This window comes from Carcharodon carcharias, chromosome 23 (genome assembly GCF_017639515.1).
Source record: "Carcharodon carcharias isolate sCarCar2 chromosome 23, sCarCar2.pri, whole genome shotgun sequence".
In the NCBI taxonomy this organism is placed as follows: Eukaryota; Metazoa; Chordata; class Chondrichthyes; order Lamniformes; family Lamnidae; genus Carcharodon; species Carcharodon carcharias.
In genome coordinates, this window is record NC_054489.1 from 20,736,827 (window position 1) to 20,756,179 (window position 19,353).

At 46.1% G+C, this 19,353-nt stretch overlaps 1 protein-coding gene across 10 annotated transcripts in view; it reads right to left on the reverse strand.

Moving 5' to 3' along the window:
* mpp3a (membrane palmitoylated protein 3a) overlaps positions 1–19,353 on the reverse strand; it is a 95,386-nt gene that overhangs the window by 31,413 nt on the left and 44,620 nt on the right. For all 10 annotated transcript variants that reach the window (XM_041173481.1, XM_041173480.1, XM_041173486.1 and 7 more), the window contains 4 exons: positions 10,556–10,693; positions 8,407–8,488; positions 4,415–4,500; positions 63–137 (listed from right to left, as the gene is read on the reverse strand). In XM_041173481.1, the coding sequence (XP_041029415.1) occupies positions 63–137; positions 4,415–4,500; positions 8,407–8,488; positions 10,556–10,693 (381 nt within the window). The remainder of the gene's footprint in view (positions 1–62; positions 138–4,414; positions 4,501–8,406; positions 8,489–10,555; positions 10,694–19,353) is intronic.

Consider the following 19,353-nt stretch of genomic DNA (forward strand, 5'->3'; position numbering starts at 1 on the left):
AATAAAACACGGCATCTGTTATTACTATTTCAGCAAGTGCATGAATCACAGACTCTTCTTACCTTGCTTTCATTAAGCTGATCCTCTTCTTTGACTGCTGGGATTAGCTTTAAGGTTATTGAACCCTGACACTGGGCCTGCATAGATAAAATGTAAAAATGTCAAACCATTACTGTAACTTTGGTTAAAATTAGGTCACATTCAAAATTTTACAAAGGATTCCAGACTCTTTCTTTTTTGATTATGCTGTTAGATTATGTCCAGGAATGGTTTAAAACTATAAGACAACATACTCCTTGTCAGTTATGTACTATCTACTATCTTTATGCCACTGATGTTCTTATATGTCCATTATGTCCATATATGTGCTTGTACATGAAGTTTGCTCATGTGAAAGCATGAGAGAAGGTGCAGAAAAGAATTGTCCCAGGGAAGAGGAACTTTAGTTACATGAATAGATTGGAGAAGCTCGGGCTGTTCTCCTTGGAGAAGAAAATTAAGATCAAGAGGAGATTTGATAGAGGCGTTCAAAATCATGAAGGGTCTAGACAGAGTAGATAGGAAGAAATTGTTCCCATTGGTGGAAGGGTCGAGAGCCAGAGGACGATTTAAAGTAATTGGCAAAAGAAGCTAAGACAACATGAGGAAAAGTTTGTTTATGCAGCAAATGGTTAGGATCTGGAATGCACTGAGAATGTGGTGGAGGAAGATTCAATCATGAATTTCAAAAGGGAAATGGATAATTATCTGAAGAGAAAAAATTTGCAGGGCTACAGGAAAAAGGCAGAAGAGTGGGACCAGATGAGTTGCTCTTGCAGAGAACTGGCATAGACATGATGGGCCAAATGGCCTCCTTAACTGCTGTAACCATCCTATGATGCTATAATTCTATGATTCTATGACATTCCACCCTTATGGAATGTAAATTAATGATGTGACATTATCAACAATTTTGTCATCAACACCTAATTGTTATTTTTACAATTTCAAAGAAGGTATTACCACATAAAAATAGATTAAACCACTGTCAATATGGTGGAGAAAGGAATTTACAATAAGGAATTTAAGCATTCACAGCTAAATTCATTTTCAATGTTATATGCAAGTGACCTATCATATAGATTTTGTATATCCAATTCTAGCACTTCATTTGAGATTTGAGATATTTTAATAAAAAGTTAAGGCTTCATGCTGCTGTTTTTTTAATCCTTCTGTCTGATTATTGTGCAATTGCTTTGCTCAGTGGTACCATTTCAACTGTGAAAAGCAGTACTATTGGTTTCCTCCAGATAAGGGGTGGAATTGTTCCGGATTTGCACTGTGTGTGGTAGCGGGCGGGTAAAACGGCGTTTTACCCACTGGACGCAATGGCGGCTTTTCACGACGTATAGTCCCAAACACACCGCATTAATTATGCATTCCCGGGAAACACGCCGTTTCCAAGGTGGGTGGGCTCTCATTCGTCTGCCAAGCCATCACCTTGCCACCTCATCACGCCGGGCGCCATATTTAAAGTCCAGCCGCATGCACACATCTTAGTGCTTCTAGCCCAGGACTGTTTCAGGGAAGACTGCAGCCCTCTAGGTTCAATGACACGTCCCTTGAGTGCCTTTTGGATGCAGTGGAAGCCCGTTGTGATGTCCTCTACCCCCGCTCTGTCTGCAGGATTGCCAGCAACCTCACTAATCTGGCTTGGGAGCCGGTGGCAGTGCAAAAGAGGACAACCACCTAGTGCCACTACAGGATGAATGGTCTCATCCGTTCCACCAGGGTAATTCATCACTCTCAACTCACACACTCACAAATCCATCACACACTTTCACACACACCCTCACACCTCCATCAGGCTCATATCATCTTGAGCTCACGTCCTCACCCTGTCCATGGCTCCGCTCACCACACAAACATTCCACTCAGTGCCATGTGTCCTGCTCACACTCTCTCCCTCTGTTTCCATGCAGGAGAAGCCTGCTCAATTCAGCAGGGAGAGGTCCCAGACCGGGGGGTGGAGTGGCCCACATTAGGCCCCTCAATCACTTTGAGGAATGTGCCAGCGTGCTGACTGGTGAGGACATGGACTGTGCCTGTGGTGATGGTGAAGTTGGCGACAAACACCTTCGTGAGGATCCTGTACCACATCATCCCTCTCTCAATGCAAATGTGAGTGCCTCTCTCTTCTGCTTTTGACTCTGCTGCCATGCACTACTTACCTCTACTTTGGTTCACAGTGAGATCTGTCAAGCGACTGGCACCCTCAGCCAGCCATTCCCTCAGCTTTGTTCAGGCCCTCACGCCCTCCATTGAAGGAGTAGAATTAAGCAGAATGGAAAACCGATCACAGCGCTTACCCACACCCTCCATCAGCACAGAGACACACATCTCGGTGGAACCTAAATCTAGTGTAGGCTCAGGTTCACATTCTGGTGGTCACCACATGGACACGTGTCTGCAGCAGCAGGAGGCATGTTTGCGCGAGCTCCCTGGCACCTCTCCTCCGTGACCTACCAGGCACAACCCTTTTCCTTCAGGGATGCTCAGGTAAACATGTACGTTCCCTTCCTTCTCGAAAATCCCACCCCCATCCACATTCACCTCCCCGACCTCCTCCTCCTCACCCCCAGGGTCTGCGTCTGCCACTGAGTCCCCACCAACCACTCTCGCTATCTCTTCGACTGCTACCGTCAAACCCTCACCCTCCCACCCTACCACCTCACTCTGCCCTCGGCCATTCTCACCAACCCCTTGTTCCATGCCCATCCTCAGTTCACTCCCCAGGAGGCAGTCATGGACCCATCAGACACCTCCCTTGCACATTCAGCTGGACATCCTCCCCTCTGAACCCTTTCCCCTCCATGGATCCCGTTCTCCCCTCTGGATCCCTTCCCCCCTCTGGATGCCTTCTCCCACAGAATCCCTTCCCCCGGAACCCCTTTCCTCCCCTTAGTCCTTCCACCCCGTCCGGACTTCCCCCCGCTTAGTCCCTCCTCCTTCCTGACTCACTCAGACACCCTTACTTCTTCTGCAAATCTTTGCCCTTCCCCACTCCCGACTCCTTTCTACAGCCCTACCTTTTCCTCCAGTCTCAATTCTTCCTCCAGTCTTACTCCTTCCCCCTCCCTGACTCCCTCAGGTACCCTCGCTTCTTCCTCCAGCTCTACTACCCCCTTCCCGACTCCTTTCTCCACCCTGACTCCATCCCCTCTCCGTATTCCTTCCTGTCCCTGGACTCCCTACCCTGTCTGAATTCCTTCCTCCCTCTGAACCTCTTCCCTTACATCTTCCACCCTCTTACAATTACCACCCCTGTTGCCACCTTCTCCCCTGTTACCCCCTCCTCCTCCCGTACTCCCTCCCTCCCTCCCTCCCAACCCCACCCCCCGACGCCTTCATTTCCCCCTCCCAGTCTCACCCCTCCTTGACATCTCTTCATCTCCCAGTCTATCCTAGACCTTCCTCTCCCACCCCCTCAGCCTTCATCCATTGTGAGCATCAACAGTGACTTTCCATCTTCCATGAGCTGCTTCGCAGCAGACCCATGTCCATGAGAATCCACCCAGCATGCGATGGATGTTCCTCCAGGCTCCTATTGCTGTCAGGCTCCAGCATCTTCTGCTCCTCAGATGTCCGCGATGTGAACAAGGCCCTGGCGGTAAGTCCTGACTCTTGCACGTCACAGTTGTTAAGATGTGTTTTGCACCGGCGTGTTTTCCCGCCTATGTGGGCGGACGATCCAGTCTGCTGGGGGGGGGGGGCCTGCGGGGGAGGTAAATGAGTCTGGCTGGCCTTATAATGCTATGCTACTGTATTACAGTGAGGTTCCCAACATCTGATGGTGGGAAATGGGGCCTACAATTGATGGGCTGAGTGGACGATTGCAACCTGGTTTCACGATGTTGTGAAACCGATTTTTGCCCTTCTCGCCATATTGTGCATTCACGCTACTGAACATGCCCGCACCAGCGGGCATGGAAAACCCTGGCCAAATTCTCTCAATTGATCATAAGGGGTTGTTCATAACCTGATGAAAGGACTATTTTTCTGGGGCTGTTATACCAAGGAGGAAAGTCAAGATCATTAGGCTTCTTCATTGAGTATCTAGCTAACAGTTAAGGAAATCAATACACGCATGACCGTAAGGAAAAGTTGGTCAAATCAGAAGTCTGAATCTATAGCTAATTAGCTATTAGGTAGGTCAAATTACTTCATAACAATCAGATAGTCCATGTCAGAAATTGCAAACACAAACCTAGACTTTTCTTAGCTCTGTATTTAATAAATAAGACTATTACAAAAATATATTTATAATTTAGATGAACTAACACAAAAGATGCTTTAACTCACTCAAAAGAAAAAAATAGCAAATGCAAAAATAAAGCCTTGTTTAAAGATTTGTTTACAAAGATAAACTATATACCAGAATCTGACTGATCTCTTCAGGTGTCTTGTGCTCAACTGGGATTTCATTGACCTCTCTTAGTTCATCTCCAACATGAACTAAACCTGCAGAAACAAGAACAAAATGAATGTACACCTTAATAAAGGAATACCTAGTTAAAGGGAGTGATAACCCTGGGCCCTGGCCACCACTAATAGCTTAATTGGTGAAGGGAAATGTAACTGAACAATACAAGCTAGAAAGTTTAAAATTCAATCCTCAGACTTTGATGAATTAGCTGTGCCCATTTAGGGTAGCAGCTGTGGGTGCTACAATTGGCCTTGGACGAGTGAGGAGAAAAACAGTTAGGGTTTCCGCTCTCGCTTACTATCAGATGATTGCTGGTGTGGTTGTTTGTGTGTAAATATCGGGTGAGGGTAGTGCTAGGCCCAACTGTGAAACCCTCCACAGTCAGACAGCTTAACTGTACTGACTCTCTGGCCTCACAAAGAAGATTGACCACCTGGATATACTTTTGATGATTGGCCTAACCCCAAGGAACCATACCCCCTGCAATTGTAGCACCTCAGAGAAGGTACAAGAAACATGGAAGAACATAAAACTTTGAAGTATTTCTTTTTTCATCCTATAATACTCTCTCAGTATCACAGTGTCACCTCATAAGTCTTTCCAAAATTAATTATTTTTCCAAAAACAGGGCCTTGTAACCAAGCATAGATAAATGTGTTGCAAAAGGAAATTAAGCCCTGGATTTTCATCCGCAGGTTGGGTGCACAGGGTCAGAATTCCCACTCCTTATGGCCCCTCATACCCTCTATGCCAACCTATGCCCCTGTACCCAGCCCCTATTGTCCTTTATATTCCTTATGCCAGCTTAGTGACAACTCATGCCAACCCATGCCCCCCTCCCACCACTATTTGCCCTTACACCTACCATGCCAATGCACCCAGTATCAACCATGGGCTGAACTCAGGACCCATGCAGAGATGAGATAAATAAATTTCTACGTGCCTATTACAGACTTCACTGTATTGAAAAAAAAGCCTCATTCATAAAAATCCAATTACCATATTAAGATTCCTTCAAGGACACAATGCTTTATAACAACAAACATTTCATTCAAGCATTGGAATTAATAGGCCCACATCAAAGAGTATATAACCACTTGTCATTGTCAATCAAACTGTGAAGTGTCAGGTACCCTACTGTGCTAAAGGATGTTATGAAATCATTCATGCAGCACTGATCCAGTAATGGAAGCCCTCAGGCTTATGTCAACAGAAAGAGTGAAATAACAAGCAATGATTTTTTTAACACTCCAGACATTTTTTTCAAAGACTCAAAGAGCCTGACTTTTTTAAGTGCCTTGACAGTGTGACAGCTCTCTTTGACAGATACTTTTGACAGTTCCTCTTGGCACTTCTGACTGGTTCTCTTGACAGGTGCTTTTGGCAGTTTTGAAAGTTGATTTTGACAGGTCTATTGACAGGTCAATGAGCTTGACAGTAATGAATTTATGCACTTCTAACACACATACATGCCTAGTTTTAACAATTCCAAAGGCACCTGACCTCTACCAAAAGGGCACCTTACCTCCTCCAAAGGACACTTGATTTCTCCCAGAGACATGCCAAGACCATATCCAAAGGGGTACCTTACCTCTCCAAAAGGTTACCTCTTCTGGCTATCCAAACAAATCAGCAAAGTTCAGACCTGCTCCTACCAGGTCTACTCTGCACAGTTTGGGCTTCATACTCCTGGGCTACCAAAATTTGACTTCAGCGAAGGCAACTGTTGATTTAAATGGCCAGCCACCTCCGTAAAGCATGCATGCATGAAACGCGCCCTGCCTCCATTCCTGCCCCGGCGAAATTGGGAAGTGCCATGTTCGGGAGCAGGACTTAGGATTTTCAGGTACTTCTGTCATTTTCACCATGACGGAGAAGTGCTCCGTCATGGCAAAAATCTGGAACTGAGTATTATTTTAAAACTAATTGACTGTAATGGAGTGATGGTCTGAGTATGTGCTAGTGGCCGAGAACCCCAGCATGTCCACAATTTCCTGAAATGCAGCAAGTTCGCTAGCAACACTTGGGAAATGGCAAAATTCAAGGGAAGTTCTAGCTTAACTTAAGTTCTAATAATTAGAACTTGTAAATTTTGGAATGTGTTACCAATGCTACAAGTTGTTGTGGGACACCTTCTGTTGCATAACTACAAATGTCCCTAACCCAGAGAGAAAGAAAGAAATGGAGAAAAAGTGAAAAACTGTGAAAGAAGCAAGGAAACTAGAGAAAAGAATCAGAGTCTCAGAAAAAAAAAGCTGGAGATCGAGATAGTGGGAAAAGAATAAAGCTAAAAGCTAGTGAGAAGTGATTAGAAATGAGAAAGAATGGAATTCAGGGAAATGTGAAGTAGGAGACATTGGGCTGCATTTTATAAGGATGGTAGATTGCTCACTGCCCCCTCCCCACCCCCCTCCCCCCCAGATCCCTGGAAGTAAAGTCGGTTGGAGGCCAACTCACTGAGCTTGCGCCACAGCCATGAAACATTGTGGGCGGGCTAAATTTTTGGAGATGGGACTTCCTCTTTCAGGAGGAGGTCCCACCCCCCAGGAGCTGCTGGCCAATCCAATTGGGCAGCTCCATCAGCGCCAGAGCTGAGTATTGGGTACTGTCGGGACTGCAGGGAGAAGACCCAAAGAAGGTCATGGCCCAAAGAAGGTCATGGCTGCCCTGAGAAGATAAGACTCGGGGTTTTAGGGGGTCTAGCGATCCCAGAGACCAGGAAGGGGGATGAGGGGGTGGGGAGCCAAGTTCTATCGGGCAGGTGGTGCAGAAGGAAGGCGGGGGTGACATCTTGGGGATGATGTGCTGATGTGTGCAGGCCACCCCCTTCCTTTCCTCATTTCTCATGTAGGCCTTTAAAAACAGCTTGCCCACTCCTGCCTCTCTGTCCAGACCAACCATGTAATGGCATTGGCAGCATATTATTCAGGTCATTAGGCTTGTTATCAAGCTTAAGTAACCCTCCATTATTTACCTACATATGGCAGGCGGGCTGCCAATTTCGACGCCAACCCACCTAGCATATTATGGGGGTGAGTGGGAAGGTGTTGGGCTAGTCACCTGACCTGTTTTACGTACACCGCCCCCCTTCACTGCTGAAAACACGCCGGACAGGGCATGTAAAATCCAGCCCCCTCTCTTTCCTCCACCTACTTGACTCACCACAGGCCTGCAAAAGCAAAGATAATCAGAGAGCTGTTAGAATTTTTCAACACGATAAATTCCCATTCCAATGCAACAGGACATAATTTTGCCTATCACTAAGCCAGGACAAGTTGCCAGGTCAGGGAATGTTAAATATTGTCGGTGGGCCAATGCAGCCCTTTAACTTCAAAGAGCCCCCTCCTTTTTCACAATCCTGCTCTGTGTTATAGAAAGCCCCAGAAATACACTTACGCAGCTAAGTTCCAATGTTTCCAGAATATGAGTACTTTGGATGATCATTTCCCTTCATTTGTATGTTATTAGACTATGAGAGGCCTCAAGAGAGGAGAGGTATTCTACGTCCCCTGTCACTTCTGGCAGAAAGCCTACAAGTAGCAGAAGCGAGTGGGGAGCTGGTGAAATAGCTGTCAAAGAATCTTCTTCTTCCATCCCCTGCAGTTATACCAAGCATCTAGTGTACTACAGTGGAGAATGCCATGCAGTTGCTGTGGGGCTGAAGAGTTCATGTAGTGATAGATGGGAGAAAAACGAATCGAGAGCTGCCGTTAAATTATTACAGAGCAGCACCATTCAATGTGACAAAGCGCTAAATTAGAATTTTAAAAATTGAAAAATTTGCAAGGCTTTGCGGACAAGCAAGAGGAACTAATTGGACAGCTCTTTCAAAGCCCTGGCAAAGGCAAGGTGGGCTGAATGGCCTCCTTCTGTGCTATATTATTCTATGATTCTATAACAAGGAGAACAGCAGCCACCATGGCAGCGTAAAGGACACTTACCACTGCGGTCTGCAGCCCCACCACGCATGATCCGTGCAACAACAACGGCGCCGGTTTGTTCATCCATTCTAATTGTCGCTCCCTGTTGTGAAAGAGAAAAAAAGGCTTGCACTTATATCGCACTTTTCATGACCACTGAATGTCTCAAAGTGCCAGTGAAGCACTTTTGAAGTGTAGTCCCTGTTGTAACACAGGACATGCAGCAGCCAATTTGCCCATGAACAGCAGTATGATAACAATCAGATAATCCATTTTTTGTGATGTTGATTGAGGGATAATTATTGATCAAGATATTAGGTATAACTGCCCTGATCTTCTTTGAAATCGTGCCATGGGATTTTTTTACATCCACTCCACCAGGCAGATGTGGCTTTTATTTTACATCTCATCTGAAAGATGACAGCTCTGACAGTGCAGCAATCCCTCAGTAATGCACTGGAGTGTCAGCCTTGATGTTTGTACTCAAGCCCTTGAACCTGGAACCTTGTGATTCAGAGGCAAGAGGACCAGCTGCAGTTGTGAGAATTGATATTTGTCCTGGTATTTCAATTTTATTATTCATCTGTCACCCATTTTTCTTACAATCAATTAATCATGCTGTGCTTTAATCACAACATGACAAGTATAAAAGGCTTTTAGTGCTTCTGGATAAACTCATTTGATTATTAAACCAAAGAATGACATGACTGTATATTAAAATGTCTTCCATTTTATATTTCACCTTAACTCCACCAATGTCAAATAGCGCTTTAAGGTCAGACTCTGGTACAAGTTTAAAATCCTTCCGAACAGCAATAACTATTTATCAAAATGAACTTTTATGCCTTGCAAGTCCGTTACCACAAAAAAAGTGATCAGTTAGATCTGAATTTGATTCTATTTTGTGATATTACCTTTGCTTTCGGCAGAAGCACCTCATCTGCCCCCAGTCTAATTAAATGCATTTAACGGTTGTTCCAAATCTAAAATGAAAGCAGTTTGAAATAAGAATTAACTGCATTATATACTAGATGTTGAAGCTGCTCATCTCATTTTTATTCCATTCTGCCAGGACTGAGTTATGCAGTTGACTTCCCTTGAGGAATAAAAATTGTTCTGAACACTTCATGCTATATCCTATATAGAGAGGAGCTGTCACTCCCTGTACTATTGTGACCCACAGCCTTTCTGAGCCAGTTAGCTGAAGTAATGCTGAGAGGGTTAAAGGTGAGGGCAGTTTAAACTGGAGACCTTTAACCTATGAATTAAATTAAAACTGCTCCAGTTTATTTCACTTAGGATTTTTTTAAGGCTTTTACAAAGTGGAAAGGCCAAATTCTTAGTATATCACCAGGCCCCCAGCATATTAACTGCTTTCATCTTACTTTTGCACTTCCAGATGCATTAAACATTTATATGGTTATAACTTATTTCAGCTGAATTATTAACCATGCTTAATTATTCAGTATGATCTTTTTTCCAGATTCACTGAAGAACAAAAAGAGAACAATCGTGGCAAAGAACAAAGGAGCAAGATACAGTTGATGAGATGATGTAAGCCGGGCCTATGGCTGGTTTGGGTTTTGCATCAGCCCTCCTGAATATTACTTATCGAAGCCCCAGATTCACAATTACAGGAAACTTTATTCTGTGGTCTGACTTCAATGACATCATAAAACAATTACAAGATTGTGAGGGGCATGGACAGGGTGGATAGGGAGCAGCTATTCCCGTTAGTTGAAGGGTCAGTCACAAGGGGGTGTAAGTTCAAGGTGAGGGGCAGGAGGTTTAGGGGGGGATGTGAGGAAAAACTTTTTTCCCCAGAAGGTGGTGACAGTTTGGAATGCACTGCCTGGGAGGGTGGTGGGTTGGTGGAGGCGGGTTGCCTCACATCCTTTAAAAAGTACCTGGATGAGCACTTGGCATGTCATAACATTCAAGGCTATGGGGCAAGTGCTGGTAAATGGGATTAGATAGGTAGGTCAGGTGTTTCTCACTTGTCAGTGCAGACTCGATGGGCCGAAGGGCCTCTTCTGCACTGTGTGATTCTGTGAATTAAATACATGATTGTATGCTTGCATGCAAATGAGCTTGCTCAAATATGATACGTTCTGTTAATTAAGTCAAAATTAAGATTCCGAGCACAAGCGTAAATATGAATTCAGAATACCAGTGGCTCTTTATTTTTCACAAGGCGGATAATCTTCATAGACTCCTCCTCCTCCTCAACTTCTAGATCATCTGGCATTGGTGGTAGCACAGGATCAAAAGCCTTGCGTGCAATGGTGTCATGGGCTGAGAGCACAGCCTGTGATTGTTAAACAAAGTTTACTTTGACATTAGGTGATAATACATTTCTACATCTTTATGATCATGCTGTATTGCCTCCCTCTAGTCTGTGTTGTGTGCTGTGGTAGGCTACTACATAAATGAGCATTTTTAAAACCTTATTTTATATATATTTATAGAGAGAGTCATTTTTATTTCAAAATCATCAACTGTGGTTTCTAAGTTGATTAAATTACAGTGCCTTACAGCCATTACACTTAGATGTAGATTTTATCACAGGGCTTTCTGGCATTCATCATGATAATTGCTGTAAAAAATGCATTGATGAATTAGAACACTATTTATTATGAAAATAATGGATAGACTCTGAGGCTGTAACCTCTCAACTCCGGATTTGTTTGATGGTTATTCATTGTTTGATATTGCTGCTTGGGGTTAGAATTGATGATAAGAGCATGGAGGCAGTGGGATACTGTGGTATGTGTGTATCATAAATGGCCCTGCTTTTTCCATGGCCAGACCTTATTAGGCATTCAGAACAAGCTACCACATGTAATCTGTTAGTGATTACTAGCTGACCATTTAAGGGGCAAGGTGTCTGGCATTGCTGCAGTTATTTAAAGAAGAATCTGTTTAAAGGGAATGAAGAAAAATGTTGCCAACACTTGCTCAACACTACATTGTGGCAATGGATCAGCGTGACAGAGCACCGAGATTTCATAATGTGCTCAATGTGCTGCTGGAGGAAGCAGTGATTGAGAAGGTTGCTACGTATGGTATTCTTTCCCATAGGAGGGTTGTAAAGAGTGCCTTAAAAGTGGTGGTGCTCGATTACAATGCTCTATCTACCACCCAGAGAGATGAGCGCCAAATTTGGAAATGTTTGCAGGCCAAGAAAATCAATCAAGAGCGAAATACTGCAGATGCTGAACACCTGAAATAAAACCAGAAAATGCTGGAAATACTCAGCAGACCAGGCAGCTTCTGTGGAGAGAAACAGAGTTGGCATTTTAGGTTGATGAAGGGTCAACCTGCAATGTGAGGATTAAAAATTCAGCAACAATTAACCTCCGCATTTGACCGTCACAATCCACAATCAGACATGGTGATCTTCGTATTTCTGTAGTCCTTGTTTTACATTATTCCAAACCTTCCTGAGGGTGAGGGGTGCTGCTGGGCATACATTTCCTCATTGTTTCTATACACTGCTTGCCTTAAGGTGTCCTGCTCAGAGGTATGCAATCTCTTTAAGGCCCTCATGGCTGACAGCTTGGCTTTGCATGTTCCCACTTTCTCAGACCTCAGAAGACCACCGAAGTGCTTCTTGCACTGATCCAATGCCCTGCTAAACACTGGCTGCTGACCTCTCTGGCGACTGCCGGCCATACCTCCATTCTTTGCCTGGCAGGCCTTTTCCTGTTGCTCTTTGGAAATTAAATATTCCTCCTGGCTCTCACTGCCTGTAGCATCACCCCCAGGGGGGCATCGCTGAACCATGGGGGCTGACCTGACAGACCATCATGTTAGTGCTCTGAAAGTCTGTTCCCTCGGGCCTGACACTCCCTGGCTGATGGGCACCCTTTAATTGGGGCCTGCTGTCCATTATAGGATAGATATTGTGGAGGCGACCTACTAGTTGGTAGCCTCCAACAAAATGCTGACACCCATCGCAGTCCGAACAACAGAGAAGTCGGGACCCATACGTGGTCTTGATGCTGCTCTGCTGACAGTCTTGGCAAAATCCAGCTCGATATGTTTCTAAGTAATCAGTATTTGCAGGAACGTGCTATAGTTAGCATATTGCTCTCCTGTCTAAAGACCTAGTTGCGGCTTCCAGCACCACCAATACCTCACATGTGTTACTCACTCCACCCTATTTCAGCGAAAGTACATCTACCCTGAGGGGTTTGGAGTTTCAATTTGAAAAGAGTGCACGAAATATGAATGAAAAGGGTCAAGTGGAGGCAGCAGTAAAGGAGCAGGAAATCTGTTGGCCGGGGACCCTAAGGATTTGGATTTCCTAGGGCTAGTTTTCAAAGGAAAGTTGCAATCAAAGCACCATTGTGCTCTGAATTATATAATACAAGGCATAATGACTGCGGAGAAGATCATGATCTACATCTGTTTGGCCACACAGTCGATACTTCAGTCTACACAACTCCCCAGTGTCTGCAGTGGCACTCCCTGCGACAGAAGCCCTAAACACTTCTAGATCAGTTCCTTCAACGACTAATGATACAACAAGCTGTTATATGTATGCTTTCAACTTTCTGCAAGGTTGGATTGAGAGTCACCAGGCAGGGCTTTCATGCTCTCATTGCGGCCCAGAGGTATACTACCATGCAGATCACTGAATGTGCTGAGAGGGAGTCCAGTGACAGGAGCAGGCCTGGATAAGGCTGCTGACTGACCACTTACATTCTCCCCCAACTGACAGAGCAAGGGAAGAATTTTGCCCTTGATGGGCGGGCGGGCCCCACCGACTCGGCGGCGGGCAGGCAGCTGATTGCTGCCGCCGAAACGGGCCCCGCCGCCATTTTGATTGGGCGGGCCACTTAAGGCCTGCTTAGCGGGAAGCGCTACGCACTTCCGGGGCGGGGGCTGGTGGGGGAGGGATTCCCCAACTGTCAAAGTGCCTATGTATGAAAGAGCGCACAGCTCCCTGAGACTAAGTGCTTTCTCAGGGAGAGCACTGAAAGTTTTATAAACTTCAAAAATAGAAAAATTAAAACATTATTAACATGCTTCCTTCATGTGACAATGTCACATGAGATGGGACATGTTAATAAATATCATATAAACTTTATTAAACGTTTTAAAAACGGACATGAAACCTCATCCCGCCGGTGGATGAGGTTTCATGTTTTTTCTCCTTCCGCTGGGGCTCCTGGCCTGACCGCCAGCCTTAAGGTTGGACGGGCAGGTCCGTTAATTACCTTAATTATCCTGTCAATGGCCTCAATTGGCCATTGACAGGTCGGCGAGCGGATATCTGATTTCGCGGTCCGCCCACCTTCCTGAATATTTAAATAGGGCGGTTCCCCCCAAGGTCATCCCACGTTATTTTCCCGTCAGTGAACGGACCGCGCACCTAGCTCGCAGACAGAAAAGTTCTGGCCAGTGTCTAAAAGCAGAGAAGATTATAACCAGCCATTGGAAGCTTAGTGACACTGGATACCAGACCATCCCATTACCCAACAAAAGAAGCTACATGGCAAACCTTCATCCCAAGAGGCTCCTGCTGCTGTATTGTAACTGGCCAAATATTTATGTTGGGAAGAAATTAAAGAATAGGTCATAAATCACGCAAAGCATATACTTGCATCAACTGGAGCACTAGAATTAGTATTTACATAGTAACAAATCAGGTTTAGTTTATTACACTTTGTTTAGAACTCTTCTTTCTACTATTGCAGAACGAGATGGCAGCCAATCCATGGGTTTCCATGGTAGTTGATATGGTGCATTAGACAATGTTGGGTATGTTATTTTATGCCAAGCATATGTGAATAGAAGTGTTAATAAAAGGGCAGCTTAGGCATTGAGGTGAACATATACTATCTGTAACAGCTGCTATGCCACTTTTTGTGCCTTTAGAGGTGATTCTGCAGCAACATTCTCAGAGTTACAGATAATTTGGACTATTGGGTGTGGGTGACCTCCTTCTTCATCACTGTCTCCAAGCTTAGATCTCTTTGGCAATATTTGCGCATGCTGCAAAAGAGACGATCTTTGATGATGTGACCTGAGTGCACTGCATGTCATTACTAGATCGAATGAAGCATAAGAATTGTTTTCTATTTACTTACCAAAAGACACAAGACTCTGTTGCTTACTTAGTATGATTGTTGGATAGTGAATTTCTTGGTACCTGCACACTCAAATCCTGCTGGTTGACAAATGTATTCTAAAGAATGTAACATCATCTAACCCCTATAATAAGGTCTAAAGTTTCTGTCTAAAGTAGGTGTATTGATTTCTATCATAATATCTATCCTATAATCTCTACTTTAGTAACTATGGGCAGAATTTTCCATGGAAGTTGGCAGTGGGCATGTTTGGCGATGCGAGTGGACAATATGGCAAGAAGGCAACGAGTTTGCAATCTTCCGCTATGCTCGTCAATAGCAGGGCGTTTCCCGCCGTCGGATGTCAGAAACTTAATTGTAATACATCTGCAAATCATTATAAACCCAGCTCATCGGAATCATCCCCGCACGCTGCATCATCCGAGTATGTCAGTGTGATTCCACGCTGACGTGTTTCACAACTGAACATAAGCGATGTGCACCTCGGGACTTTGAGGTTTGTTTGCCTACCTTGCTTTGGGCAGCACCCGCAATCATCAGCGCCAGGCTTCGCAGGCAGCACCGCATCACTTTTAGGGGGGCTCATGGGCAGGTATCTACCTACCAGACCAGCTGTAATGCGGGGGTGGCTTTTCAATGGCTGCAGGGCTAGGGCTTGCTCGCGGAAAGGGGAGAAATGGCCTCAGGCAAGGGAAGAGGCTGCAGGGTGAGGGCTGTACTGGGGAAGGGGGGGTATCCCAGGGTGTGTGTGGAGGGCACAAGTTGATCTGTGCAAGTGGCCTCAAGATGGTGTGAGGGCTGAGGAGGCAGCCTCCAGAGGAGATGAGGACAGATGGAGATGTGAGAGTGTGTGGGAGAGAGTGAATGGTGATGCCCCTTGAACTGGCAGTGAGATGCCAGTGAATGTGTAGTGGACTTGAGTGTGAGTTTAGAGTGATGAGATGGTTGCCTTACCCTGGCGGCACAGATGAGATCATTCATCCTCTTTCTGTATTGAATTGCCAACCTCTTCTGTGCAGCATTGGCACTGACCCCTACTGCCATCGCCTCCCAAGCTGGAGTGGTGAGGTTGCTGGACCTCCTGCAGCCAGACTAGGGGTAAAATACATCACGGTGGTCCTCCATGGCATCCAAAAGGCATTCCAGGGACACACCACTGAATCAGGGGGCAGCAGTCTTCTTGACTTTTGGGGTCATGTCTTCTGTGCAGCAATCCTGGGCTGGAAGCACTGAGAGGTGTGTGCCCGGCTGCATTTTAAATATGGTGCCTGGCATGATGAAGCGACGAGGTGAATTGGTATGTTTCCTGGGAATGCACGATTAATGAGTTAGGATTGGGAAGGTATGGCGTGAATAGCCACCATTGCGGCTGGTGGATAAAATGTTCTTTTTCCTGCCCACTACTGCACTTAATGCAAACCTAGGATGATTCCGCCCTATGTCTGCTCCACTGCAACTAAACATTTTACAGTGTCAACTCATTTTAAATCAGTCTTTGTTCTAACCTTTGTCTTGAAAAGTGATGAAAATCTTGGAATCAGATATGTCTGTAATAAACTATACTTATATTAATAGTTATTTGGTAGTACAGAACTTGAGGATTGCTGAGAAAAGAGACATGTCAAAGCTTTTTGCCTTGCACTCATCAGGACACTCGTAAGAATACCAATATAAGGGGAAAGCAACAATGTATGAGAAGAGAGTGCTGATTGGTTAGCAAGTGGACTCTGATTGGTGGGGGTGTTGCCATGGAGAATGCTCCAATTGATGGTGACTGACAGTTAACTGCAAAGAATTATCTGAAATTTAAACCAGGCAGCTTGACCCTGATTGATCAAGGCATTGTCCTGAAGAATGAGTCAGCAAGTGGCTGTCACTTATTTTGTTTAGTTGAAACAGGTGCAACCTGTGTTCATGTTCTTTCTGACTGCAAAGAACAGGCACCTGTGTATCAGAGTTCACTTGCCAACCAATCAGCACTCTTTTCTCATAGAATATAAATTGTTGTTTTTCCCTTATATTAGTGTTCTTGGGAAGAGTCATAATGAGTGCGAGATGAAAAGCTTTGACATGCCTCTTTTTGCAGCAATATACTTATGTTCATTAGATACTTGGTGAAAAGATTGGAAACATAATAATACTCAAACTAAGTGTGACAGTGATAGGATTCAACCAGTTGAATTTCTGTTCTAGTGTTGGGATTCCAGCACGGGTGCATTTCCAGGGTCCTGACCCTATCTCATGTTGGTGCCTGATGCAATTTTTGATGAGCCAGTCAGCTAGTGGCCAGTGTGCACCCTCACCATCCAATTAAGGATGGAGCTGGGAACCCAAGGCTGGAGGGCCAATAGGAGGCCTTCCAGCACTGACACATTGGCAACCCCCACCTTCTGAGCTGGCAGCTGCTGATGTAGGTAGCTAAAAAAGCGGGTACCTCAAGATGGAGGTGCCCCTGGAAGACTTATTAAGCACTTAAAAACAAAGAGAGGCCACAGCTGCTAGACCATTTTTGTGGAGGGAAATCTCCTTCACTGGACGGCCTGCGACAGTAGTGGCCACCTCAGAATCATGGCCACAGGAGGGGAGTTAAAATGGTAGATGGAGCACTACCTCCGGTGTCCTAGTCTTTTGCTTGGAGGGCACCACCATTCATTGGCTGGGATTTGGCCTCAATGGGAGGCCCGACTGTCAACTCAGAAATTCCAGCTGGTGTCCAAAGACAGGCCTTAAGAGGCTCATTAAGGGGCTTAACTGGCTACCCGCGTTTATGGGAAGGTAGCAACACTAAACGCCTCCTCCACGGACCCCCCCCATAAAAGCGGGCATACTTAAAACTGGCTCCTAAACAGGAGCATGGCAGAAAACTGGCACGCCGGCCAGCAGCAGGAAATTACAGGCCTGCCTACCACCATTCCTGCCTCCACAGCCCCTTCCAAAACTCAGCTCACTATATTATCTGTGAATGGAGTACAATTACATGCTTTGTTATGGCTCAGCTGATGGTAAAAGCTGAGCTGCTCAAACCTCAGAGGGAAACTTGAAACAACTGCCACGACTGTTTTTCAATTTATATTTTTATTTCACGATGCCTGCCTTGGGCCAGAATTTTACGTTCAGCGTGCGGGCACATGCCCAGCACGCCCGAGGGTAATATGATGCGCGATGATATCGGGCGTGCGTCCCGACATCACCGCGCACCCTCGCGATATTTCGCTAGGCAGGTGCGCGGTGAAGATGGAGACGTGCCCGCCATCAATGAACGGGCCAGTTAAGGCCCTTGAGACACCAATTGTCTTGGAGTTTACGTAGCCCATGCGATTTTCTGGGTGTCGCACAAGCGCAACAGGTGGATAAGCCACATTTTCAAAAACCTTATCCATGGGCGGTATAAGAAAGGTGAGTGCGCTCGCTAATGCGAGTTGTTTGTACTTTAGCTTCTAAGTTGCTGCTGCCTGCTTGTGTGAACAGGACAATTGACAACTTCACTTCGCTTCAGAGCTGCTTTGACAGAAATAAGAGGCTTCAGTTCAGGACTCCAGAGGAGTCATACCACTTGGATCCTTTCAGGTATCAGACAGCCTCTCCTTACCCTGAGAATGGGGATTGTGGTCTCTGCTGGAGGCACCTCCTCTGAGGAGGAAGAGAGGGCCAGAAAGGGGAGGAGGCCTGGTGCCCCTTTTCAGCCTCCAGGGGAGCGACCTGTGGGTGGACAGGCACAGGGTGGAAAGGGGCGCAGGGTCAACAGGAAATCTAAGGTGGAAGGGGCCACAGAAGATGCCACTATCCTGCTGCCAGGGTTTACAGGAGGTGAAGCAGCTGAGGTGCAATACCGAAGGAGGCTCTGCCTCTCAAGGGAGACCGTGACCTCCACCTATCAGGTGATTGGCCCTGAGATCAGCTCCAATTGTGTGGATGGGCCCACCAGTGACGCTGAAGGTCACGGTGGTCCTCAACTTCAACGCCTCTGGCTCTTTCCAGGGGTCAGTGGGTGATCTTTGTGGAGTCTCCCAATCAGCTGTCCACAGTTGTGTCAAGCTGGTGACAGACGCACTGTTCAGGCGGGTATTGACTTTCATTCACTATCACATGGACGAGACCAGCCAGGCTGAGCGAGCCAGAGGCTTTGCAGCGATTGCTGGCTTCCCCCGCGTCCAGGGTGCTATAGACTGTACACATGTGGCCATCAAGGCGTCAGCAGGTGAGCCTGGTGCCTTCATCAACAGGAAGGGCTTCCACTCCATGAACTTGCAGATAGTGTGTGATCACAGGATGCTGATTCTGCAAGTCTGTGCAAGGTACCCAGGGAGCTCCCATGACGCTTACATCCTGAGACACTCCCATGTACCAGAGCTCTTCAGTGCTCAAGCCCAGCTGGATGAGTGGCCGTTGGGTGACCAGGGCTATTCCCTCAAAAGGTGGCTCATGACACCTCTCTACCATTCAAGAACAGAGGCTGAGCAGCGGTACAATAGGAGTCATACCTCCACCAGGGCGGTGGTAGAGAGATCCATAGTCTTCTCAAGATGTGCTTTCGATGCCTGGAATGTTCAGGGGGCGCACTCCAGTACCCCCCAGATCGTGTGTCACTGATAGTGGTTGCATGCTGCGCTCTCCACAATCTGGCACTGGAAATGGTGGGCGGGGGGCGCAGTGGAGGAAGAAGATGTTGACACAGCTGCTCTGGGAACAGACGATGAGCCCAGTAGAGAGTCTGAGGACGAGCACGGTCAGGAGAACACTGAGGGGATAGACGCTGACCTGGGCAACCTCCAGGGAGGCAGGGGCACCCAGGAGGCTTTGATCCAACACTCATTCAGCTAGCCTACCAAATAAGAACCACCACCACATGCCAGGGCTGCAGGCTTCATAC